The sequence below is a fragment of the Eubalaena glacialis genome, chromosome 12, assembly GCF_028564815.1.
Source record: "Eubalaena glacialis isolate mEubGla1 chromosome 12, mEubGla1.1.hap2.+ XY, whole genome shotgun sequence".
Lineage (NCBI taxonomy): Eukaryota > Metazoa > Chordata > Mammalia > Artiodactyla > Balaenidae > Eubalaena > Eubalaena glacialis.
In genome coordinates this window covers 8,881,299-8,906,849 of record NC_083727.1, presented here as the reverse complement: position 1 = coordinate 8,906,849, position 25,551 = coordinate 8,881,299, and the positions used below count along the sequence as shown (strand labels likewise).

Here is a 25,551-nt window from a genome sequence, read left to right as displayed (position 1 = left end):
CCTCCTTACCTTTCCTCTGTGCCTGTCTGCCTCTGTGTCCAAATTTTCCCTTTTTACAAGGACACCAGTCCTATTGGCTCAGGACCCGCCATAATGACCTCACCTGAACTTGATCTGCAAAGACTATCTCCAGATAAGGTCACATTCACAGTTGCCTGTGGGTAGAGCTTCAACATATCTTTTCACAGGGGACACAGCTCAACCCTAAGCAGCTTTCTTATGCTGGTCGAAGTTTCTTTTGTAGCCACTTGGGCTGTGAGTTGCTAGCAGAGGACAGGACCTCGTGTGTGCTCCGGGGGGTGGGTGGCAGCAGGGAGAGCTGAGCCCAGGACCTGTTGCACAATACCCGCGAGCCTCGGTTTTCACTTACAGAATTGGGATGACACCTAGTGACGAACCACGGAGCAAATGCATGCAGAGTGCCCCGCACAGCCCCTGGCGGACAGTTAGCTTCTCATAAATGCCACTGCGCCTCCCTGAATGTGCCCCAAAGCCTAGGATCCTGTGGGCCCTGACCCACAGCTGCTCCCTGTGAAGCCTAGTGAGGCGGCCAGAGCAGGGCCCCAGCCCGCCTGTCCGGAGACCTTGGGGGAAGGGGAGGCGTCTTTCCACGAGCATTTCCTCATAGTAGTTACATGCATTTTAAAAAAAATGTTAACAAGTAAATATTTAGTGCTTTTTAAGGAAGCCTCTGGTAAGAAATGGCTGAGGAACAGAAGAGAAAAAAAAGCAAAATGGCAATAAACAGGGACAGAGCCACAGGGCGGCGCTCCTCAACCTTCAGCGAGCAGAGGCCCACCCTGCAGGGCTAGGGTTGGCCTGGGACTCTGCATTGCTCACAAGCTCCTCGCCGGTGCCCTGCCGAGAGCCGCCATCCACACCTGGAGCAGCAAGGACGTGGGGCAAAGTAGGTCCCACGGCCCAAACCGATCCTTCTGCCTGTTTTCATACTTCCCATGAGCTAAGAACGGGTTTTACATTTTTTAATGGTCAAAAGAATAATATTTGTGACACACAAAACACAGGAAATTCAAATTTCGATGTCCACTATCAGAACACAGACACACCCACTCTTTAACATTGTGTGTGGCTGCTGTCCCAAGTGCAACGTTGAGTGCATGGGACAGAGAAGGCATGGAGCCTAGAATATTTGCCATCTGGCCTTTGCGGAAGGGATGTGTCGACCCCGAGGGTGGTGTGGCCCGGTGCAGCCAGCAGGGGGCAGCAGAGACCTGCGCGTGGGCCGGGCCTCCCGGGGCTCAGGAGGGGTATTTAGAAATGCGACAGGGCCTAAGCTGAGGTTTAGGAGGGAGGTACGGGCCTGAGGTAGAAGGGCAGTTAGCCCGGGGAGGTGGGGCGGGGTAAGTGGAGAACGCCCAGGGTAAGTAGGGCAGTAAGGAGCTCTTCAAGGGCCCAGGGCTGGAGGCCCAGGGATGCCAGTGGGGCTGGGACCTCAGGCGAAGGCAGTAGGGAGCCACTGGAGGACTGAAAGCGGAGGAGAGAGAGCATCACCTTGGAGGGAGGGGCTGTAGCTGGTGGCTGTGCCTCTGGGAAGCGACCGCAACAGTCCAGGGCCGAGAGGACGAGGGGCTGAGGTGGCAGGGCAGTGGGGAGGGGCCGGCAGCACCTGAGCTGTGACACAGCCCACCGCTCGCGAGCGCCCTGTCCCCTGGAGTCTGCATTTTCGCCCAGGAGAGGCTGGACGAACGGCGTCTCTCTCTTTCCTTTCTCTTTGCCTTGTTTTTCTCTGCTTTCGCAACTCCAGTGCACTTAGGGTGGCTCTCTTTTTGCTTCTGGCCTGGCTCTCTTCTTTCCTGTGGGTCCCGCAGATATGGGATTTCACCCATTCCGAGCTGGTTCTACTAGTTGAGCACTCAGTCTTCGGGTGAGGCCTTTCTTGTTCTTAAAGAATTATTTTGTGGTGGGGCAGGGACATGGCTCAGAGACTCCTGTTAGAATTTGGTGACCACCATTGTGAACCCCAGAAAAATGCACACGGGCAGGTGCACTCAAAATCTGAGATAAGATTCCAGGGCCGATGTGCTCCCTGAGCCCCCTAATTTAGGACCCCTGACGGGGTGGCGGTCAGCTCAAGGTCAGCTGAGGGGTTAGCTGTCCCCGGCGTTAAGGTTTTGGACTTGATATCAGAGCCATATGCCCTCCTCCCAAAGGCCTCCCCGTAATTCCTGATTGTCTTACTATCCCCGCCCTTCCTCCAGTCTTACGGAGAAGACGTGAATACCTGTCTTTCTTTGGGATGGATTAAAGCCTTCCGAACACACAAGACCGGAGCTCCACTGACCTCCTAGGATGGCAGGTCTGGCGGTTCTCGGCTGTGCTGGGCATTGTGGAGCCTCTAGGGAACGTCCCAGAGCAGCAGAGTCCGCTTCTGGCCTCCAGCTGGGGTCGGGGTGGCAGTGGGCTGACCTCTCCCTTTGCGTTGGGCCAGGAAACATTGTGTTCACAGAACTGCAGACTTGGAGAATTCTATTTTGGGGGTCTTAATACATCATAAAATCCCCTTTCCTTGAAACAAAAAGAGTACTATATCACATGGAGTCTTATTTAGGAAATTATTAGCCTCTATAACTAGAAATAAGTAGATTACATTTTTTAAAAGATTAATTCAATCTCCATAACAAAGAATGTTTAAAGGAATGTGGTCATTCCATTATGAAATGTTTCCAAAGGACAAATGGAAGCTTAGAAGCATGAACTGGTTTTCAAATTATCCAGAATTTAAAAATCTAATCCAGCATCAACTTTCAATAAAAGCAGTCATTTCCAGCAAGTATGGTCTCTTACTCTGTGTGTGTGTGTCTGTGTGTGTGTAACAGCAGCTTTAGTGGAACATAATTTATATAGCACAAAATTCATCTATTTAAATGTACAATTTCATGATTTTTGGTAAATGTATGGAGTTGTGCATCTCTACAGTCTGATTTTAGAGCATCTCTGGCACCCCAAAATGGTCTCCTACGTTTTAATCACAAGATGTGATATTAGAAAAATAATTTATTACGTCCTGTATCTGCATCATCTAAGTTATATTCTTAGTAATAAATGACCTTTATTGATATCTCTTCCAGGCAAGCACGAGACAGCTGGAGCAAAGCTCTTGCAATCTTATCAGAAGCTGAGGTGAGTGTTGTCAAAGGACAGGCCGTCCTGGGCCCTCAGGGGCTAGAGCCGAAGGACGTGCTGAAAGAACTTATAGATCTCTTGACTTTCAGATGTCACTGCATTGGAATGTAACTTTTTTAAAAAAGATGATAAAGTGCCTGAGAAAGATTCAGAGATGTTTCCAGATTCTTATGAAAAGCTAGAAGGAGCTAGCGTAGGATTTTCTCACAAAACATTTTATTTCTTGAATTCTGAAATCTTGTAAGGAAACTAAGTATTGTTTTTGATGGCACGTCCAGTGAGATTCTAAACCAAGCATTTGCTTTTATGAATCATTCATGTCACCAACATCTTGCCCAGTGCTTGACACCTTGGAGACATTTGTGGAATAAACATTGGTGGATTTGAATACTGGCCTGAGAGATAGTAACTTTACTGAACACCCAGCCATCCTGAAGCTAGCAGTAATTCACACACCTGCCTATGCTGAGTTTATTAAAGTATTACTGAAAGCTCTCCACCAGCAGCTTTTTTTTTTTGCTCATGGTGAGATTTTCCAATCTCAGGACTTTTTCATTTTTTTTACTCCATCCCCCCACCCCCCCACTTCTTTTAGCACAAACTTCTAATTGCTCTTATGGTCAGTTTTTACCTCCATGACATTTGGGGCATTCTGCTGCGTGGTGTCCACTGAGAGGACGCTCAGGTCCACACAGCACACCCGTGTGGAGTCCGGATTCCAGAGCAGCCAGGCCACAGAGCCGGTCCCGAGCACCCCAGCTATTTTGCAACACACAGATGGAGTGCAATGCCCAGACCTTAGACCACATGACGCCCGTTTCCCACACCCAGCCCCCAGGGAATCAGGCCCTGTGCAGAGCAGATCCAGGCAGGCTGCTGACCCCTCTTCTGAAACGTGAGGCAGTGTTTAAAAAAAAAAAGGCAGAGAACTTGAATTATAGGTTAAATACAAATGTTGTGTATTTCTAAGACTAATATTTTAAGACTCATAACTCCTTTCTTACCCTTGTATTTTTCCTCGGCAGCAAAATTTCCGTGGTTCCTCCTACTCCACCCCCTCTCAGTGAAAGCCGGTGCAGCGGCAGCCCTGGCAGGGTAACGTGCCTGTTCTGTGTGCCTCCTGGGGAGGGGAAATGGGAGAGAAGCAGAGGAAGAGAGGGGACCTGCGAACTTGAGCCTCATGGCAAAGGGATCCAGCCGTGGCTGGAGTGGGTCATAAGGCGAGGAGAGAATCGGGGTCCCGATCGGAGGCTGAGGGGTGCTGGGCCCTGCCTGGTGTCTGCGCTTCCATCACGCTCTGGGGGCCGTGGGACCATCCCCCCGTCCCCCGCACCGTCAGTGGACGCACCTCCTGCCTGTACCCCATGTCCTCGCCTGCACCCCACATCCCCATCTTTTTACTCTTGTCATTTTGTTGGTTCTCTCCCCTAACTGTGCCCCTGAGCGTGGGGTTCTGGATGGGCTGCCGTGTGTCAGGGGTCTCTGGGGGTGGAAAGGAAATACAGGTTGATGCACAGGTGTGTGATTCGCAGGCCTGGGAGTATCTGTGGAAATGTGCGTGTGTGTCTGTGAGGGTTTGTAGGCGCTAATATAAAGAAGACCACGACTGTTTCCGTCCAAGGAAGTTAGCTGTGTGATCATGGGGGACTTACCTGGGCTCCCACCTGGGAGGTGGAAATAATTCTTGTCGTCTGGTTCGCCTCCCATGGCTGGTGTGAGAAATTAACAAAATAACGTCTCTGCTGGTACTTGGAAACTGTAAAGTGCCATGGAAACACATGGTCTTGATTATTTTCATTGTTATTACTCTGTGTATTAAGGGGAGTAACTATATCTGTACAAAGGAGGATATACATGTCTGCTGGTGAGAGAGAGAAAATATATACATTCTTTTTTCAATTTCAAACTGAGACCCCGGAGTGACCTTCAAAATTCTGCTCTACTTTCTCTTAGAGAGAGATTTTAAGTGCTCTGAAGTTACTCAAGCACAGATGTGCTCAAGACATATTCCTGGGATGGATGGTTGGATGGGTGGGTGGATGGGTGGATGGGTGGGTGGGTGGATGGGTGGATGGGTGGGTGGGTGGATGGGTGGATGTGTGGGTGGGTGGGTGGGTGGATGGATGGGTGGGTGGATGGGTGGGTGGGTGGGTGGGTGGATGGATGGGTGGGTGGGTGGATGGGTGGGTGGATGGGTGGATGAGACTCGCAGAGGGGAGGGATCCCATTTCTGTTGTTTCTCTTCCTTTTTCTTCTCTCTTCTGTTTTGGGAGGTGGAACTAACCCTTGGCTCCAGTCTGCTTACCTTGTCCCTGGTACCACCTTCAGCCCTTGTGTCACGTGCATTCTGCCTGTATTGGCGTCCCTTCTGTGCAGAGCTGGGGTGGGGTCCTAAGAGAAGGAGGCTAAAGAAGCAGGAATTTACTTGGTACAGTCTTTGAGCCCATGAAGTGTCAGCTGTTATTTCTGTGAGGTAGTTGCTGTCTTGTCAACAACCCCATGGTGATGCCCCTGCCTTTAATGCAGGTGTCAAAACTCAGAGGAGAGAAGCTGAGTAAAGAGAGGACAGTGCCCTCTGCCCCAGACACACACACGCACGCACGTCCACACACAACCCGAGAATGCACACCCACCCTCACCCACACGTGCCAGGGTTTGGGGGTTGGCGGCCTGGAAGCTGCCAGGGCAAACACAGGTCATCAGACATAACTCTCATTCTCTCTCCTTCTGTCTCTGTTTTAGTTCCAGGAACTTGGTCAGTTCAAAGGATTTAATAAGTCTGTGGAAAATTTGTTTCTGTCTGTTACCGCCCACATGAAAAGTAAGTGGATGCTTCTCCAGGGGTTCTTCTACCACCGTCCAGGCCAGCCATCCCCGCTGGCCAAGGCCTGGCCGGTGACCTTGGCTGGGGAAGGGCCACTCTCTGTCTCTGGCTCCTGGGGAAAGCCACAGCCCTGGGCCCTTCACCCCTCCACCTGTATTTGCATCAGCGACGGTTCTGAGGGGCTGGTGTGTGTTGGGACCTTTCTAGCTGCCTGCTGTAGAAGGATGCCCCAAAGATTCCAGACAGTAGACTTGAGAACAGTGTGGTTGGCACTGCTCTCGGAGAGGAGAGGCTCTGACACATCTTGGGGGAAAAGATGAATACCCGGGCGCTTTGGCGGGGCACGTGCAGGATCTCCTCTAGAGAAAAAGAGATGATCCACAGCCTTACCCCTGCTCAGTGCATGCAGGAGATACCTAATAAATAGCAAAGCATGAGGATTCATGATGGATCAGAAGACAGAGGGGTGCTCTGGAGTTGCGCTGTCCTATATGGTAACCTCTGACCACACGTGGCTCTTGAAATGTGGCCGGAGTGAAATACACATTGAATTCCGGAGACTTAGTGTCGAAAAAAGAGTGACATTTTTCATTAATAATTTTAATATCGATTATATATTTTCACAATACATTGGATATTTTGCATTAAATGAAATATAGTATTAAAATTATTTTTACCTGTTTCTTTTTAGTTTTTAAAATGAGGTTACTAGAATATTTAAAATGACATATGTGAGCTGTATTATCTCCCTGTTGGACGGCGCTACTCTAAAGGTAGTTTCAAGATAGAGACAAGGATCTCCTGGGAAAAGGAAGCTCTTTTTAAAGGACGCACTGACCTTTGAGAGGCTCTCACTGTGTGTGGGTCCTTCCTCTTCACTCATCTTTATTCTAGACTATTATACTGCAAAAAAAAATTTTAAGTCATCTTTTCAGGGTTTGCTTCCCGAAATGGTTATAAGGATACCCCAAGTTTTGCTTTCACCTCAAGATGTGGTATCTAGTTATACAATCTTTGTAAGGAACCCCTAAAAAAACCAGCTGGTTCGTTCGGCTGCCCTCTTTGCATTTGGGCAACCGAACACTCGGGACGTATGCCCTGAATGCAGAGTAACCTGGGTCGGGAGGTCGCCCTTGAACCCCGCCCTGACGGTGGCTCCGCCTGCAGAGACGTGGGGACACACAGTCACCCACGTTCAGGATCCAGCCCCTCGGTCCTCTGCAGGTGCCCCGGGTCCAGCGCGGTGTCGGGGACTCTCCTCCTGGCCCCAGAGCTCGGGGTGCAGGAATCCCGGAGGAGGGTTCCCGCAGGTCCTGGCAAAGCTGCGCACTCCCACCTGTCATCCCTGTATTGATTTTCTAGAACTCTCCAAGTCGCAGAATGACATGACCTCTGACAAGCAACGCCCAGCTGTGGGTCCCAGGCAGTGCGAGGGCCGGTCGGAGAGGAGGAGCCAGTCTGACACCGCGGTCAACGTCACCACCCGGGTATCCCAGGCCTCCGGCCGCCCCAAGATCACCCTTCTGCCCGTTTTCTCCATAGATTTCTTCGTCCTTTTACTTCATAGTTAACCATCAAGCAGTCTGAAAAACGTACTTATAAACCCGTCCATTGGCTGGGGTGCGGGTACAGGCCAAATGAGGGTTAAAATTCAATTTTATTGAATTTGGAAAGTGGTTCAGAACAGGGAAGGGCTTCCACCTCATTCCAAGCCCCCGGGGCTTCCACGTGACCCCCAAAGCTCCCTGCTGGCTTCAAGGCCACGCCAAAGGCAAAGGCTCACCTGCAGGCCTGCAACGTGCCCAGTTATTCCTGGTCTGTGGATACTCTCGTTCTGTCCTATGTCCTGCTTCCAACAACCTCTGGTTAAAATCTGTCCCGATCTCTGATTGAAACTATTGAAACCATAAACGCTGCATGTTCAGGTGTGATCCTGAGGGAGACTCTCCAGGTACCTAAACTGTAAGACATCTCACCTAATAAAGGCCTTTAGGGAAAGAATTTCTCTTTCCACCAGGATTGACCGAGCCAGAGGCAGATGCACTGGAGTGTGAGGGCAAGCGGACTTTAGGGTCAGAAAACCTGGGTTCTGGTCCAGCTGAGGTGACCTGGCTGTGGCAGGTGCCAGCACCTGGCTGTTGGCAGGGTTGATGTGACAGCTTTGGTTAGCTGGGCAGGACAAGTGCCCTTCTCTGCAGCAGTGGGCTCTGTTCAGGATGTCCCCAGACAGACTCTTCTGTGGGCGAGGGGGTGAGCACAGCCTCAGTCTCCTGCTGGGACTTCCACATGCGCTCAAGATGCTAAATCCAGCCTCCATCCACATCACATCACTTGAACTCCCTGAGCCTCCGAATGCCCCCTTCCCCCCGACCCTGGGGAATGAAGGTGATAATACCTGTTCTGCCCAGAGCAGCACAGTGATCTTGTAAAGATGCCCTGAGATAACATAACAGCTAAACTGCTACCTAAGTTATCTAAATATAAACCTAAATTGCCAGCACTTGTTACTATGTGCCAGGCTCTTGCTGAAAGCTTTACCTGAACTCTCTTTTTACCCTCACACCACCCCTCGAGGTGGGTAGTGCATGTGACCCTGTTTACACTTAGAGAAACTGAGGCTTAGGGAGATTGTCACATGGACCTGGTGACATAACCAGAAATGGTGGGCAGTCTTACTTTGGAGGCCGAACTCTTGAGCAGCGATTCTCCACTTTAATGTGTATGTGAGTCACTTGGGGAGCTTGTTGAAATACAGATTCCGAGTCAGTAGATCTGGGGTGGGCATGAGACGCAGGATCTCAGGTGTGTTTCTAAGGCACTTGCCAGCGAGCAGGCAATGCTGCCGCGGTCCTGGGACCTCACTGTAAGGGCAGGGCCTGGAGAGTGCGCCATGTGTGTATGGAAGGTCTTTGAGACCCTCAGGAGCAAACAAGCGTGGGTTCCTGCCGTCTCCACCACCCTACCTGCTGTCCCTGAATCAGTGGATGGAGGAGAGGGTCAGTGTGCGTTTAGGTGACACTGTGTTCTGGGCATGATGGAGTGTTTGTTACCTACTTTATTACATTTCATTCTTAAAATTCCTGAGAAAGATATTGTTACTCCCATGATAAAGATCTAGAACCTGAGTTTTAGTGAGAGGTTACCCACCTTGTCTCATAGCAATAGCTTGTAAAAGGTGGAGCTAGGAACAGAACCCAGGTTCGTACGATTCTAAACTCTTAACCTCTTCGTTCTGTGCCCCACATAGGAGGACAAATTAACTTTTTTAATCCTTAAACAAGCCTGTGAAGTCTGTGCTGTTACTGTCCCATGAAAGATGAGGATTGCGGGGCCGAGAGATGACCCAGAGGGAGCGTGGTCAGGGTGGCAGGGCCAGGTGGGGCCTGCTCCAGGGACCATTCCTGTAACGCCTGCCAGGAGACGCCAGCAACGTTTGCAGACTGGCACGGTTCCCACTTCTGGCGTCATGTGCCACATGCTGGGGCATCCCACGAATCTGTAGGCATGGCTCCGGACGTTCTGGAGCTGACGTAACGTGGCATCTGTGGCATCACCCTCCCGGGCTGCAGTGCAGTGGGACGGGCCTGCCGGACGAGTGCAGGGTTCTCTGAAGGGCTGGTGGTGCTCAAGGGTAGAAGTGCGGAGGAACTGGGGGGGCCGTGGCTAGAGAGCCTCCACTGTGTAGACCCTCTGTGCAGTGTGTGTCCACTTCCCCGCCACACTCCTGGCGGGACATGCTCGTGACTTTCTGAGAGAAAGGCATTCTCTCTCCCCACTTGAGGATATGGCTGTTTTAAAGAGAAATTTAGCCAAATGTTTCTGAGTACTCAGTAATCATGGCATGATCTATAAATGCTAAATAATTATAGGGTTGGAGTATAAAGAGTACATCTTTATTTTTTTAAATACTTTTTTAATATATTTATTTATTTATTTATTTTTGGCTGCGTTGGGTCTTCGTTGCTGCGCACGGGCTTTTCTCTAGTTGCGGCGAGCGGGGGCTACTTTTCGTGGCGGTGCACGGGCTTCTCATTGCGGTGGCTTCTCTTGTTGCGGAGCACGGGCTCTAGGCGCGCGGGCTTCAGTAGTTGTAACACACGGGCTTTTGAACTGTATGAAAAACCTTTTCTAACACCTTCATTTCTGAAATCCTCCCCTTGGATGTCCAGCTCCTCCAGCCCTGTGTCTCCTCCCCTGTGCCCACGCTTCAGTGTCCCCGAGCTGGCTGTCCTCTGGACGACATCATGCGTCACTGTGCATGTGTGATCTTGTGTCCGGGTCTCTGCCAGGCCTCTGGGGTCTCTGCAGTTGCTTTGGCCTCTAGCAGGTCTAGGAACATGCTCCATACCTGACCATCACGACAGCCCCTCCACTCGGGATGCCTTACCTTTGGGTCTTTCCCCAGCCAGCCCTTGACACCCACTCAGGTCAACACTCTCACTGAAGACCATCCCAGGTGCCTCTTCTACATAAGGTCTCCCACTCTTTCCCGTTGACTTGGCTCGTACTTCCATTTTAACGGTGTGTATTTCTAATGAGCTAGTGAGCCCTTGGAGAGCAGACAGGCATCTTCTCCTCCTTCCTCCCCTCCTCCTCCTCCTCCTCCTCTTCCCACTCCCAGGACATAGAGCAGCGGCACATTGAATAGAGTGTTGCTTAACAAATGTCTGATGGAATTGAGTTGAGTTCTGGGAATTGAGAGCATGAACAATAATTTAGAGGTAATCACATCTTTCATTTGTTCTGTAATAGTCTTAGCTTTTTATTCATGAAACTTATGACCATAGTGCAGCTGTTTATATTTCCAAGTTCTACTTCCAACCCAGTGTCAAAACCTAAAGTCTCGATTTGGAAACTTTGTCTTTTCAACCAGGAAGAGGTTTCCCTCCCTGCTCTGTACTAGCGCTGTCCGATAGAACTTTCCTGCCACTGCCGCATGTGGTTACTGAGCACTTGATATGTGTCTAGTGTAACCAAGGAGCTGAATGTATTTTATTTGATTTTAACTGATTGGAATTTAAATAGCCCCGTGTGCCTAGTGGCTACCATATTAGAAAGCACAAGATGTACATGTTATAGAAGAAGTACCAACTATTAAAAAAATATTTTTATAAAATTTAGAGACATATTTTGATTTTTTTCCTTTTTTTATGAGCACATTAGAGGCTGTCAGGCTGAATACTATATTTCATGTGATTAAATGCCTGCGTCATTATTAAGGTCAAATGTGGACTTCAGTTTCTTTAAGACTTGTACTAATCCATAAGTAACCCACCCATCACTGTTCACGAATGTCCCAAAGCTTGATGATGTCTGCCTTGGGGCCCCGTGTGTGTATGCGTTTATCCAAATGGAAGTGTGGCCTCTTACTCAGCACCCGGAAGTTTGCATATTAGTGACATGCAGGCCATGCTCGCTGAAGTCATCACATTTGAACAAACTCAAACTGGGATGCAGACTGTACTATACTAATTCTGTGTTTTCTTTTTCAGAAGGTCAGCGCACCAGCTATTCTGAAACCTCTTAATCAAGAGAGTCCCAAATGCCCTACTAGCCCTGTTTTGAAGCAAGAGGATATCTCATCCAGTCCAGCGCCCAACACTTTATTCTCAGGAGGCTTGAGACACGTGAGTCTTGTCTGATATCCTTGACACGTGACGTGTGGTTGTTGCCATGACGTCAAATTGGATTGTTAGGCAACACGAGTGCCGTGTTGTCTTGTGGGATAAACTGGAACGTGATATAGAGTGCAGAGGTGATATTTTACTTAGATGGAGAGCTGGGAAAAGCCTTGCTGTACTCTGATGGTGATTTTCTTTTTTACATCTTATTGTGAACATTTTCATTCATACAGAGAGTAATTAATAATAAGTAGTGGTGTCTTTGGATGAGAAGTGTTTAGTTTTGAGGAAGTCTGATTCGTCAGATTTTTCTTTCATGGTTACTCTCTGTCTTATCTACCCATAAGTCATGAAGATATTCTCCTATGTTTTCTTCTAGAAGCTTTATAAAAGTTTAGCTTTTATGTGTGGTCCATGCTCCAGCTCATTCCTTTTTGTGAATGGTGTAAGGTACAGATTGAGGTTCATTTTTCCCCATATGAATAAACAGTTATTCCAGCACCATTTAAAAAAAAAAAAAAGGACTCTCATTTTTCCATGGACTTTGGTATCTTTGTTGAAAGTCAAATGACCATGTAAGTGTGGATCTTTTCCTAGGTTCTCTGTTGTGCTCCACTGACCTCTTTGTCCTTATGCCAAGGCCACACTGACATGATTACTGTAGCTTTGTAGGAAGTCTTGAAGTTGAGTAAAGTCCTCCAACTTTGCTCTTCTTTTTTTTGAGATTGCTTTGTGGTGTTTTAAATGTAGTGTCTCTTCATAGGCAGGCCTTTTTATTACTTTATTCATTATTCAAAAACATTGAATGAATGTTTACTCTGTGCCTAAACATGTGATATGTGCTTGATATGTTAGATGGAGCCTTGGGTGAGGGGCCGTGAGGTTTCAATTACAGTCATGGATCTTTAACTTATTCAATGATCTTTTTTTTTTTTTTTTAATTTATTTATTTGGTTGTGCTGGGTCTTAGTTGCGGCAGGCGGGTTCCTCAGTTATGGCGTGAGAACTCTTAGTTGCGGCATGCATGTGGGATCTAGTTCCCTGACCAAGGATCGAACCTGGGCCCCCTGCATTGGGAGTGCGGAGTCTTATCCACTTTGCCACCAGGGAAGTCCCTTATTCAATGATCTTAAACAATCATAAAGACTCCCTAATCTTCAGAGTCCTCATCAAGGAGATGGTATCAAAGTTGTTCTTTTTTTTTTGGCCATACCGCACAGCATGTGGGATCTTAGTTCCCGGACCAGGGATCGAACCCGCGTCCCCTGCATTAGATGCACGGAGCCTTAGCCACTGGACCACCAGGGAAGTCTGAAAAGTTGTTCTTTTTATTTCACTGGATTGCTTTGGGAATCAAATGAATGCTCACATTCCGTGGCATAAGACAGTGGTTAAGAACTCAGCTTCTAGAAACCAACGTCTTGGTTCACCTTCCAGCTCCTTTAGTGGCAAGGAGTGTGGTCCAGAGCTAGTACTTTAACCTCTCTGTTTCTTGGGGTTGTTGTGTTTTAGTGGAACATGGTGTTGACGTCAGACAAACTTCCCCCGTCTCCATGAATGTCCAGTCGAATATTCAAAAGTCATGGCAGAAGCCGGCTAGACCTTGAAGAATAGCTAACATCCTTGATTCAATCCACTAAATGCTAGCAGCTCCAACCCATCTGTTGGCTCCAACCACTGTCTCCTGTGGGTGGTCCTGCCTCCACGAAGACCCCTGCTCTGCACACTCACTACTCAAAATGTGGGACCCAGCAGTGCTGGCGCCACCTGGGTGCTTGTGAGAAACCAGAATCTCTAGCCTTACCCCAGGCCTGCTGGAGTCCGAACCTACAACTTAACAAGAGCCCTAGGAGATTCATATGCACGGTGAGGTTTCAGAAACACACAGGTTGAGCCCTGGCAATTTCAAACCCGAGTAAAGTATGGCGTTCGTTAAGGATTCTTTAATAGTCCAGGGCTGTGCTGTCCAAGGCAGTAGCTGTTCAGTTCACACAGCTCCTCTTGTGGGCCCTTCGCAACTCGTGCTGAGGGCAGCCTCCTGTCCTGGGTCGCACAGCGGTCCTAGCAGAGCCAGACGGAGTTACCCTCCGCTTCTTGGATGCCCTAAGGTCATGAGAGTCTGGGGTGGTCCTGCCAGGGTATCTCGGAGAGCAGGTGTTGGAGGATGGCTCAGCACCTTCCTAGGTGGTGTTTATACTGGAGAATAGTTGAGAAAGGTGAAAGCACTGAGGAAATGCTTCCCGGAGGGTGAGGTAAGCAAGGGCGGCTCCAGAACATTCTCTCCTAGGGTTGAACCCCGTGGTGGGTACAGACAGGGGAAGCATAGGAGTGGCCTCTGGGAGCTTTTCTGAGATGCATGGGAAGGTTTGCTTCCACCCCAGGTAACATACGGGCTCCAAAGACTCCAGCTAGCTTGAGCCTTCATAAGGCTGATCCGGGAGGATGGGGCTAAACCCTCCTTCCCAGGGAGCCCAAACTGTCCACGGTCCGCTAGACTGGCCTCTAAGCTCCTTCAAGGCCCAGAAACCAATGCAGCGGCAGGGGCATGGGCTAGGATCCACCCCGCAGTGCTCCGTAGGGCCCTACCCGAGCTGTGCACCATCCCACACCTGCCCCCTTGCTCATTCCACTCAGCAGCACTGGTCCTAGAACAGCCAGACTCACGCCTGCCCCGGGCATTCCTGGGGCTGTTCCCTCTCCCAGGCACCAAGCTCACTCACTCCCTCCCTTCAAGTCTTTGCTCCAAAGTCACCTTCTCAGGAGGTCTACCCCCTGCCCTGCCCTGCCCTGCCCTGCCTGCCTGCCTTGCCTTCACCTGCTCTCTGTTCATCTGCATTCTTATCACCTTCTACAGCTATATAATTAGCTTACCTGTGGTTTATCATTTGTTGTAGTACCCAGGTGCCCAGAGCGGTGCCTGACACTTCAGTGGCACTCAATAAATATTTGTGACATGGTTGGATTCATTCCTATCAGAGCTATTATTGAAAGCCTACTGCGTGCTAACTACAGAGCTAGGAGCTTCGCCTCCCGATTATTCTCACAACGATCTTGTCCATGGAAATGGGATAATAATAAATGGTATTATCCCATTTCACAAATGGGAAAACTGAGGCTCATGGAGGTTACGTAACTTGCTAAGGTCACGCGGTCACTGCAGAACTCTGACTGTGAGTCAAAGCCCTGGTCTTTTGTCTCATCCCAGGGGGGTTGTTGAACTCTTAAACTGCCCCCCACACCCTGGTTCGGCTTTGCTCACTTGGGGCTGATCCACACCTAGAAGATCTTTCAGAGTCGTCGGGAAGGATGCTCGGGTAAGAGGATGTGGCGAGTGTATGCGTCTTGCTCAGACTGTTTCTTAGGGAAGTACCTCCAAACTATAGTGCAAATTCAACCCGGCTCTCTCAACTCCCTTTCGTCTAAACTCTGCTCCAATTTGTGCCCTGAACATTTATCATCATGAGATTGAATTATTACATATTCAATCCGAACCTGTTCCCCTTAGTCTGAAGCAGTGTTTGTTTAAGGAAACTAAACTCCCACAAAGCAAATACGTTTTGTTTCTTGCCCAAAGATGTTGCCTCCTCTTCTGAGAGACATTTATATTCTCTGAGAAACAGGAAGTTGGTGCTAGAAAAAGCTTATTAAGTCTCTGCTTATTACAAAAGTAGAAATACAAATGGGCAATAAATAGGGGAAACACTCAACTTCCTGAGTAGTTAAATCAGTACGAAATTAAAGCAAGTGCTATTTGGGGACCATTTTAGCAAATTTAAAAAATGACACAGGGACTTCCTTGGCGGTCCAGTGGTTAAGACTTCGCCTTCCAATGCAGGGGGTGCGGGTTCCATCCCCGGTTGGGGAACTAAGATCCCACATGCCTCATGGCCAAAAAACCAAAACATAAAACAGAAGAAATATTGTAACAAATTCAATAAAGACTTTAAAAAAAAATGGTCCACATTAAAAAAAAAACAAAACACATCTTAAGACAAAAAAAGTACACAGCTTACTGTTGGCCAGCATGTGGGAGAGGCAGGTGTTCACGTGAACTGCTGGGGTGAACTGGAGCGCAACCGGCGATATACGTCAAAGGCTTTAAAATGCATGTTCTTTTCAATCCAAATATTTTAGTTACAGGAAATATTCTTTAAGAATCATCATGAATGTTGCCAAAACTGTGTATATGTGGATGTCAAAGACAGCATTGTTTATAATCTTTTTAAATTTTGAAACATTGAAAATAGCCAAAAATGTCTAAAATAGGGCAATGGTTAAATAAATTATGGTACATGTATTCAGAGGAATACCTTGCAACTATTAAAAATAATGTGGTTAAAGAATATTAATGTGGAAAATAGATATTGATAAACAAAGATATCAAGTTACAAAATAGTATATAGTAGCCCATATTTATAAAAACAAAATGATTATACTGTAGACACTGTAAAACAACTGAAAGGATTATATACCAAAAGGTTGAGAATGGTGGGCTTATACTTTTTTATTAAATATTTTTTGGTCTTATCTGTATTTTCTGTATCTTCTCCATAAACATGTAATGTTTGTGAGAAGAAAAACCCCAATCTGTGTTTTTAAAAAAAAGACATACAAAAAAACCCTCCAGTCATTAGGAGCTAGAACTTGGTAGAGTGGTAAATTTTTAGCGATTCCCTGGGGGGGGAAAATCATTAGAGTTCCTGTCTGAGTTTCCATTTTGCCTTCGCTTTTGTTTTTTAAAAAATCTAAAAAGGAATGCATTTATATCCATGTTTTCGTGCAGTTGACATTCTCCCTGGCAGTGAAGACACTGTGACTGGTGAAGTGACCACATGCCCGGCATACACATCGGAGTTCCTTGCACATGGATGGGCAGGAGCTTGGATGCTGGAAGGGTTTTTAATCTTTGAAGTAACAATCCAACTCCCTAGTTATTTCTCTTAAACATCGATTTGAGATGTGGCATTTGGGTCACTACTAAGTGGGGAGTGGCTCAAAGCGTTCACTGCCCCCACACACAGCACTCATTAGGGTTTTGAAAACTTCCACTTTCTTTTAGTATTTCTGAACATCTCTGGTTGCAGTGACTTTTTAAAAAAGTATTGTATTTAGCTATATACCCATATTAATCTATTTTTTATTAAGAACAAAAACCAGAGTAAATAATAGACAGTTATATTGAAGTGATCTCTTAGAGGTCTGTCTCTCGAAAAAATCATCTGAATGCTATAATATTTAAGGTTCTACCATGTTTGTTTGAAAACAATATTGCAATTATCAAAGAACTTTGAGGTTTCAAAAACATGTACGTATTGTGCGTAAACGTTGTTAAACAGCGGCCATCTGACCTCCCTGCAGTAATGCTCTCCGCGTGCTCTTGTGGATCAAGATTTATTTATTTATTTTTAGTATAGCTGTGGTTTCAGTTGACTTTCCTTGATTTCTGCTTTTGTAAAATCAGAGGGCATCAGGCCTTGCTTGCGGTTATAATAGATAACTCGTGACCTTCAGAGAAAGTCACTGAATGCTCCCTGCCTGACTAAAGTAGTTCTCCTTTGCTTTTGCTCAGATTTACTTTTCTTTCACAACCAGACAGAGCCCATGGCTCTAATAAAAGTCACGCTCAGTTCTTAGTTGTTCTTCTGGGCTGGGACCTCTTGATTAACCCCGTTTGCTGTTCAAAGGTTCAACTTGCTTGAAGATTCTGCTCTGTCTACAGGGAAAATAGAAGCAGACAACCCTCCCAGGGCAAAGGTGGTGAAGTCATAAGTTATCTCTGAGGGAATGCGGTAGACCAAAGGACGTGCTCTGCAGTCCTTTCATTATCTGAGGCTGCACTTTCCTTGGCCAAGCAGATATGCAGTTGAATTACTCGGAGACACTACCATTAGTCGATGGCCCAAGGAATTAAGAACAAAGGCCCACTTCCAGCTCTACTTCTGGTTTGCCGTGTAGTTTTTGGGTGGGTCTCAACCTGTCTTTTTTTTTTTTATTAAACATCTTTATTGGAGTATAATTGCTTTACAATGGTGTGTTAGTTTCTGCTTTATAACAAAGTGAATCAGCTATACATATACATATATCCCCATATCTCCTCCCTCTTGTGTTTCCCTCCCACCCTCTCTATCCCACCCCTCTAGGTGGTCACACAGCACCGAGCTGATCTCCCTGTGCTATGCGGCTGCTTCCCACTAGCTATTTTACATTTGGTAGTATATATTAGTCCATGCCAGTCTCTCACTTTATCCCAGCTTACCCTTCCCCCTCCCCGTGTCCTCAAGCCCATTCTCTACATCTGCGTCATGATTCCTGTGCTGCCCCTAGGTTCTTCATAGCCATTTTTTTTTTTTTTAGATTCCATATATATGTGTTAGCATACGGTATTTGTTTTTCTCTTTCGGACTTACTTCACTCTGTATGACAGACTCTCGGTCCATCCACCTCACTACAAATAACTCAATTTCATTTCTTTTTATGGCTGAGTAATATTCCATTGTATATATGGCCACATCTTTTTTATCCATTCATCTGTTGATGGACACTTAGGTTGCTTCCATGTGCTGGCTATTGTAAATAGAGCTGCAGTGAACATTGTGGTACATGACTCTTTGAATTATGGTTTTCTCAGGGTATATGCCCAGTAGTGGGATTGCTGGGTCATATGGTAGTTCTATTTTTAGTTTTTTAAGGAACCTCCATACTGTTCTCCATAGTGGCTGTATCCATTTACATTCCCACCAACAGTGCAAAAGGGTTCCCTTTTCTCCACACCCTCTCCAGCATTTATTGTTTGTAGATTTTTTGATGATGGCCATTCTGACTGCTGTGAGGTGATACCTCATTGTAGTTTTGATTTGCATTTCTCTAATGTTCAGTGATGTTGAGCATTCTTTCGTGTTTGTTGGCTGTCTGTATATCTTCTTTGGAGAAATGTCTATTTAGGTCTTCTGCCCATTTTTGGATTGGGTTGTTTGTTTTTTTGATATTGAGCTGCATGAGCTGCTTGTAAATTTTGGAGATTAGTCCTTTGTCAGTTGCTTCATTTGCAAATATTTTCTCCCATTCTGAGGGTTGTCTTTTCGTCTTGTTTATGGTTTCCATGCTGTGCAAAAGCTTTTAAGTTTCATTAGGTCCCATTTGTTTATTTTTGTTTTTATTTCCATTTCTCTAGGAGGTGGGTCAAAAAGGATCTTGCTGTGATTTATGTCATAGAGTGTTCTGCCTATGTTTTCCTCTAAGAGTTTGATAGTGTCTGGCCTTACATTTAGGTCTTTAATCCATTTTGAGTTTATTTTTGTGTATGATGTTAGGGAGTGTTCTAATTTCATTCTTTTACATGTAGCTGTCCAGTTTTCCCAGCACCACTTATTGAAGAGGCTGTCTTTTCTCCATTGTATATTCTTGCCTCCTTTATCAAAAATAAGGTGACCATATGTGTGTGGGTTTATCTCTGGGCTTTCTATCCTGTTTCATTGATCTATATTTCTGTTTTTGTGCCAGTACCATACTGTCTTGATTACTGTAGCTTTGTAGTATAGTCTGAAGTCCGGGAGCCTGATTCCTCCAGCTCTGTTTTTCTTTCTCAAAATTGCTTTGGCTATTCGGAGTCTTTTGTGTTTCCATACAAATTGTGAAATTTTTTGTTTTAGTTCTGTGAAAAATGCCATTGGTAGTTTGATAGGGATTGCATTGAATCTGTAGCTTGCTTTGGGTAGTGTAGTCATTTTCACAATGTTGATTCTTCCAATCCAAGAACATTGTATATCTCTCCATCTGTATCATCTTTAATTTCTTTCATCAGTGTCTTATAGTTTTCTGCATACAGGTCTTTTGTCTCCTTAGGTAGGTTTACTCCTAGGTATTTTATTCTTTTTGTTACAATGGTAAATGGGAGTGTTTCCTTAATTTCTCTTTCAGATTTTGCATCATTGGTGTATAGGAATGCAAGAGATTTCTGTGCACTAATTTTGTATCCTGCTACTTTACCAAATTCATTGATTAGTTCTAGTAGTTTTCTGTTAGCATCTTTAGGATTCTCTATGTATAGTATCATGTCATCTGCAAACAGTGACAGCTTTACTTCTTCTTTTCCAATTTGGATTCCTTTTATTTCTTTTTCTTCTCTGATTGCTGTGGCTAAAACCTCCGAAACTATGTTGAGTAATAGTGGTGAGAGTGGACAACCTTGTCTTGTTCCTGATCTTAGTGGAAATGGTTTCAGTTTTTCACCATTGAGAACGATGTTGGCTGTGGGTTTATCATATATGGCCTTTATTATGTTGAGGTAAGTTCCCTCTGTGCCTACTTCCTGGAGGGTTTTTATCATAAATGGGTGTTGAATTTTGTCAAAAGCTTTCTCTGCATCTATTGAGATGATCATATGGTTTTTCTCCTTCAGTTTGTTAATATGGTGTATCACATTGATTGATTTGTGTATATTGAAGAATGCTTGCATTCCTGGGATAAACCCGACTTGATCAGGGTGTACGGTCCTTTTAACGTGCTGTTTAATTCAGTTTGCTAGTATTTTGTTGAGGATTTTTGCATCTATGTTCATCAGTGATATTGGCCTGTAGTTTTCTTTCTTTGTGACATCTTTGTGTGGTTTTGGTATCAGGGTGATGGTGGCCTCGTAGAATGAGTTTGGGAGTGTTCCTCCCTCTGCTATATTTTGGAAGAGTTTGAGAAGGATAGGTGTTAGCTCTTCTCTAAATGTTGGATAGAATTCTCCTGTGAAGCCATCTGGTCCTGGGCTTTTGTTTGTTGGAAGATTTTGAATCACAGTCTCAATTTCAGTGCTTGTGACTGGTCTGTTTATATTTTCTGTTTCTTCCTGGTTCAGTCTTGGAAGGTTGTGCTTTTCAAAGAATGTGTCCATTTCTTCCAGGTTGTCCATTTTATTGGCATATAGTTGCTTGTAGTAATCTCTCATGATCCTTTGTATGTCTGCAGTGTCAGTTGTTACTTCTCCTTTTTCATTTCTAACTCTGTTGATTTGAGTCTTCTCCCTCTTTTTCTTGATGAGTCTGGCTAATAGTTTATCAATTTTGTTTATCTTCTGAAAGAACCAGCTTTTAGTTTTATTGGTCTTTGCTATTGTTTCCTTCATTTCTTTTTCATTTATTTCTGATCTGATCTTTATGATTTCTTTCCTTCTTCTAACTTTGGGTTTTTTTGTTCTTCTTTCTCTAATTGCTTTAGGTGTGTAAGGTTAGGTTGTTTATTTGAGATGTTTCTTGTTTCTTGAGGTAGCATTGTATTGCTATAAACTTCCCTCTTAGAACTGCTTTTGCTGCATCCCATAGGTTTTGGGGCATCGTGTTTTCATTGTCATTTGTTTCTAGGTATTTTTTGATTTCCTCTTTGATTTCTTCAGTGATCTCTTGGTTATTAAGTAGTGTATTGTTTAGTCTCCATGTATTTGTATTTTTTACAAATTTTTTCCTGTAATTGATATCTAGTCTCATAGTGTTGTGGTCAGAAAAGATACTTGATACGATTTCAATTTTCTTAAATTTACCAAGGCTTGATTTTTGACCCAAGATATGATCTATCCTGGAGAATGTTCCATGAGCACTTGAGAAGAAAGTGTATTCTGTTGTTTTTGGATGGAATGTCCTATAAATATCAGTTAAGTCCATCTTGTTTAATGTGTCATTTAAAGCTTGTGTTTCCTTATTTATTTTCATTTTGGATGATCTGTCCGTTGGTGAAAGTGGGGTGTTAATGTCCCCTACTATGATTGTGTTCTCAGCCTGTCTTGACCTCTGCTTATCTTATAAAATGAAGGATGAGTACTTTTAGTGCTTCCTGGATGCTTTCTAATTCTGGACAGCAAGCTAGATGAGCCAGCTGTGCACCTTCTCTGTACCTGCACCTGAACAGCTGTGCACACAGTAGGGCAGACCTAATGCCCAGTGTGAGTGCATGGGATTAGGTCTGCCCTGTTGTGTCACCAGCTCCAAATGCACACACAGTGCCAGCCATCCTGATGTGTTTCTCTGGGCGACTCAGGTTCCTGCTCTCACAACAATCATTTCACACCTTCTTCAGTCTTTTTAAACCTCTTTTCAAAACTTCTCCCCACTTTTCTTCCTCATTCTTTTTTTTTTTTTTGGTGGACTATCTCTTGTAAAATTTTTTTTTTAACATCTTCTTCCTCATTCTTAACAAATAAACCTCCCTTCCCACTTCTTAAAAAAAAAAAAGAAAGAAAGAAAAAGAGTGAACCTGGAATTCCCTAATCCTCCTGATCCCGAAATTAACCTCCTCGAGTCTGCACCCACATGACTCTCCTTCCCCACCCAATCAGAAGATGCCAGTCTCCCCAGCAATGCTTGCTCCCCACCCTCTCCTGCCCTTATTGGTTCTTCCATGGAAGGTAACATAGCTTTTTTGCCTTTGCTTTTAAGATTTCTCTCTTTGTCCTGGATTCTCAGCAATTTTATTATGATGTGCCTACGTATAGGTTTTTCTGCTTTTTTTGTTTTTGTTTTTTTTTAAACCTTTAGGCCAAGCCACACGGCATGTGGGACATAGTTCCCAGACCAGGGATCTAACCCGGGTCCCCTGCATTGGCAGTGCGGAGTCTTAACCACTGGACCACCAGGGAAGTCCCCATGTAGTTTTATTTTAAAATATTTTCCCTCTGGAATCTGCAGTTAAGGGATGTAACTAAAGTCATCCAGGGTCAGGACTATCACCCAAGTCTTCTTACCTCAAGTCTACTCCTTCAGGACAAGGAGCACAGCACATCATGCCATAATATTTACAGAGACAACTTTTTAAATGAAAATACTTCATGCGCTTTCTTTATTCATTTCATAAATGTTTCTTGAGGATTTACCATAAGCCAGGCACTGAGCTGGCGCTGGAGATTTGATAGAGGGCAGAAACATGCAGGGTCCCTGCTGTCCTCGAGTTCCAGCCGAACAGGAGAGATGGATGTGATCGTGCTTCAGGGAGACTTGCTTTTGCTCCAGCTCCACCTGGCTGGGTGGAGGCCAGGAGTCTTTGCCCATCCGGTACTGAGCTCATTCAGAGCTGGGTTTCAGCCTCTGGGAGGACTGGTCCACTTCCAGGGGACTCGGACTCCCAGGAGGAAAGCCTTTGAGGGGTCCCAGCTGAGGGTCTGGACGTTTACCAGGCCCCTCCTCTGTGGTGGGCCTGAACTCCAGTTTCTTCTCTCTAGTAAGATGAAACTTCCAAAGGTGTTTTTAAGCTGCTCAGCCTCTCAGCACGGGCTTCCAACTGAGCACAGACCTTGAGGGGAAAAGCAGCCTCGAGCATCACTCTCACCTTCGTGCCTCTCCCTTTTCTCCTCAAGTTCTCTGCTCCTTCACAGCCCCCAGCACTTGGGTCGGTCACCGTGCCACCCAGCTCCGGAGCCTCACAGCCTTTCCGCCTGTGCTGCTCACCTGCCTTGTTCAGATGCGTCAGAGGGAAACACAGCCAGGACGTCAGGCTCACCTGACTGTGCTCCTCTTTAGTATCGTGGACCCTGGCACCCTGGCTGTCCTGGTAGCTCTACAGTGCCTTCAAACTGTTTGTCGTTCAATTCCTGGCAGAAGAGTTGGTGTAGTACAGTTTAGTCTGACGTAGCCCGGGGTGGAGTCCCGTGATGAGTGCAGGTTAATTATCAGAACTTTTAACACCTACCCTCAGCTTTTCTTAAGCAGCTCACCCCTCTTGCCAAGCTTCCCTCCCCATCACCTTCTGTCTGCACTCCTTTCGTGCGGTCTCACCACTCCATGCCTTTCCGGGTGTGTGAAATTTAAAAACTGTTTCCCATCCCAGCAGTTGCATGGGTGTTGGTGGAGAACATTTTTCAGGGCCAGTGACTGGGTGTGGTGAAAGTGGTTGGGTTCCTGGCATGAGCTAGTTCAGGTTCGGGTCCCTCTAAGTTGTTGGTTTTGTTTTGATCCCTCTCTAGTGAGAGAGACTCGGGCTTTCTTCTTAGTTTGTTTCCAGGATGTTTTACGGTGTTGAAGAACCAGTTGGGAGAGTGGGAATCACGTCGGGTTCCCTCTGTCTATAGAGTCGTCACTGAGATTGGTGGCGTGCAAAGGGTGGCAAATACTTAAGCAAATTTAACAGTGATAAGGCGGTCCGTTCTGTCACTTGTGCTACTTCTCCACATCACCTCAGCTTAGAGTGCCCTAACTTATGATGGTGGTTTTGTTGGTCATTCTGGGGACCCATAAAAATTTAAACACAATTTGTTGTCGTCTTTGCGTATTGTACGTACTGTCGTCCATGTACGCCTCACCGTGGCCCAGCGAGAACAGCGTTAATTTCCCTCTTGGACTTGGAGCCCAGCTCCCTCTGATGCCGGCCACTCGGCCCCCCGCACCGCGCTGCTCTCCACCGGGCGCTTCCTGCCCTGGGTGTTACTATCCGCCTTTGGAGATTTATCTTTGCAGAACTGCACGGGAGACAGTCCGCTTCTTCCCAAGTGGTTTGTCTTCAAGAATGAGACTGTGTAACCCGTACTGCTAGGCAAACACCGTATCTGGGCAAGACAGGCCCTTCTGAGGACTCCTTGTCTCCTTAAGACAGAGTATGTGGCAACTTATTTTGCAGAGTACAAGCTGGCTGGTGTGTTATTAACTTACCATGAGTCAGGACGCATGCTCTGTATAAATTCTGATTTATTTGCTATCTTGAAACCAGAACTGCAAAAAAATTGATTAACTGTGAAGTAACATTATATCTGTCATTCTTGATTTCAGGGAAGTTTAATTAGCATTAACAGCACTTGTACAGAGATGGGCAATTTTGACAACGCTAATGTCGCTGGAGAGATAGAATTTGCCATTCGCTACTGCTTCAGAACTCATTCTTTAGAAATATGCATCAAGGCCTGTAAGAACCTTGCCTATGGGGAGGAAAAGAAGAAAAAGTGCAATCCGTAAGTTTCTTTGTCTAAGTTTTGGCATGTGATAATAGACATATGGATTCTAAAGTTCATATGGAAAATTGAAAGTCCAAGAATAACCAAGGTAATTGTAAATAAATAAATAAATAAAAATAAAAAGACATGTTAAGAATTATCATAAAGCTTAGTAATTCAAACAATGTGTTATGGATGCAAGGATAGACAAGGAGGTCAATAGAGCAGAATCAAAAGTCCAGATACAGATCTTAGCATACATGGGGACTTAAATGATCAAGAGGCTATTAATAATCAATGCAAAAAAGATGAACTTCAATAAATGGTGCTGGGAAATTTGATTTTCCATGTAGGAAAAATAAAATTAAAATCCTGTCTCACACAATCCATAAAGAGATTAATTTTTTTCCAGTTGGTAGATATGAAATGATGTCTCATTATTTTAACGTGCATCTCACTGATTAATAACAAAGATGAGCAACTTTATATATATGCATTAATCACTTAAGTTACACGCCCCTTCTATGAACTCCCCATTTCATATCTTTTGTCCAACTTTCTATCAAATTGTTTGTCATTTAAAAATTTATTTACAGGAGTTTGGCTTTTTAAAAATCCACTTTCAAGACAATTCTCCATTGGTTCTACATATTGCACATATCTTCTCTTAGCTTTACTTGTTTTCTGACATTGTTTATGATGACTTTCCTTGTAAAGAATTTGATAATGTCCAATTTATCCTTCTTTTCCTTTAAAATGTCTGCTGTTTGAGTCTGTAGGAGAATTCCACCTGAAGGTTATAAATACATTCTTCTCTGTTTTCTTCTATTAGAGTTTTTTCCCACTTAGATCCTTTCATATTAGAGCTGGAACTGATTCTCTGTGCATGGTTTAAGGTACGGACCACGTTTTGTCCTTTTTTTTTTCCCCACCATGGAACATTTTTAGCACACTCTTTTCAGGACCAGCTAGGCGAAAGGATGGATTGTTGGTCCAATCACACTCTCCTCTGCTCTGCAATCTTCAGGAGCTCCTCAGTGCCAGACAAGTTAGGTGCATCGCTGTAGCAC

At 45.5% G+C, this 25,551-nt stretch overlaps 1 protein-coding gene across 3 annotated transcripts in view; it reads left to right on the top strand.

Annotated features, from left to right (window-relative positions):
- Nucleotides 1–25,551, top strand: part of SYTL3 (synaptotagmin like 3) — a 74,435-nt gene that overhangs the window by 34,737 nt on the left and 14,147 nt on the right. For 2 of the 3 annotated variants that reach the window (XM_061206815.1, XM_061206817.1), the window contains 6 exons: nt 3,090–3,141; nt 4,170–4,239; nt 5,887–5,965; nt 7,331–7,455; nt 11,461–11,595; nt 24,321–24,499. In XM_061206815.1, the coding sequence (XP_061062798.1) occupies nt 3,090–3,141; nt 4,170–4,239; nt 5,887–5,965; nt 7,331–7,455; nt 11,461–11,595; nt 24,321–24,499 (640 nt within the window). The remainder of the gene's footprint in view (nt 1–3,089; nt 3,142–4,169; nt 4,240–5,886; nt 5,966–7,330; nt 7,456–11,460; nt 11,596–24,320; nt 24,500–25,551) is intronic. The other variant, XM_061206816.1, reaches the window with a different exon arrangement.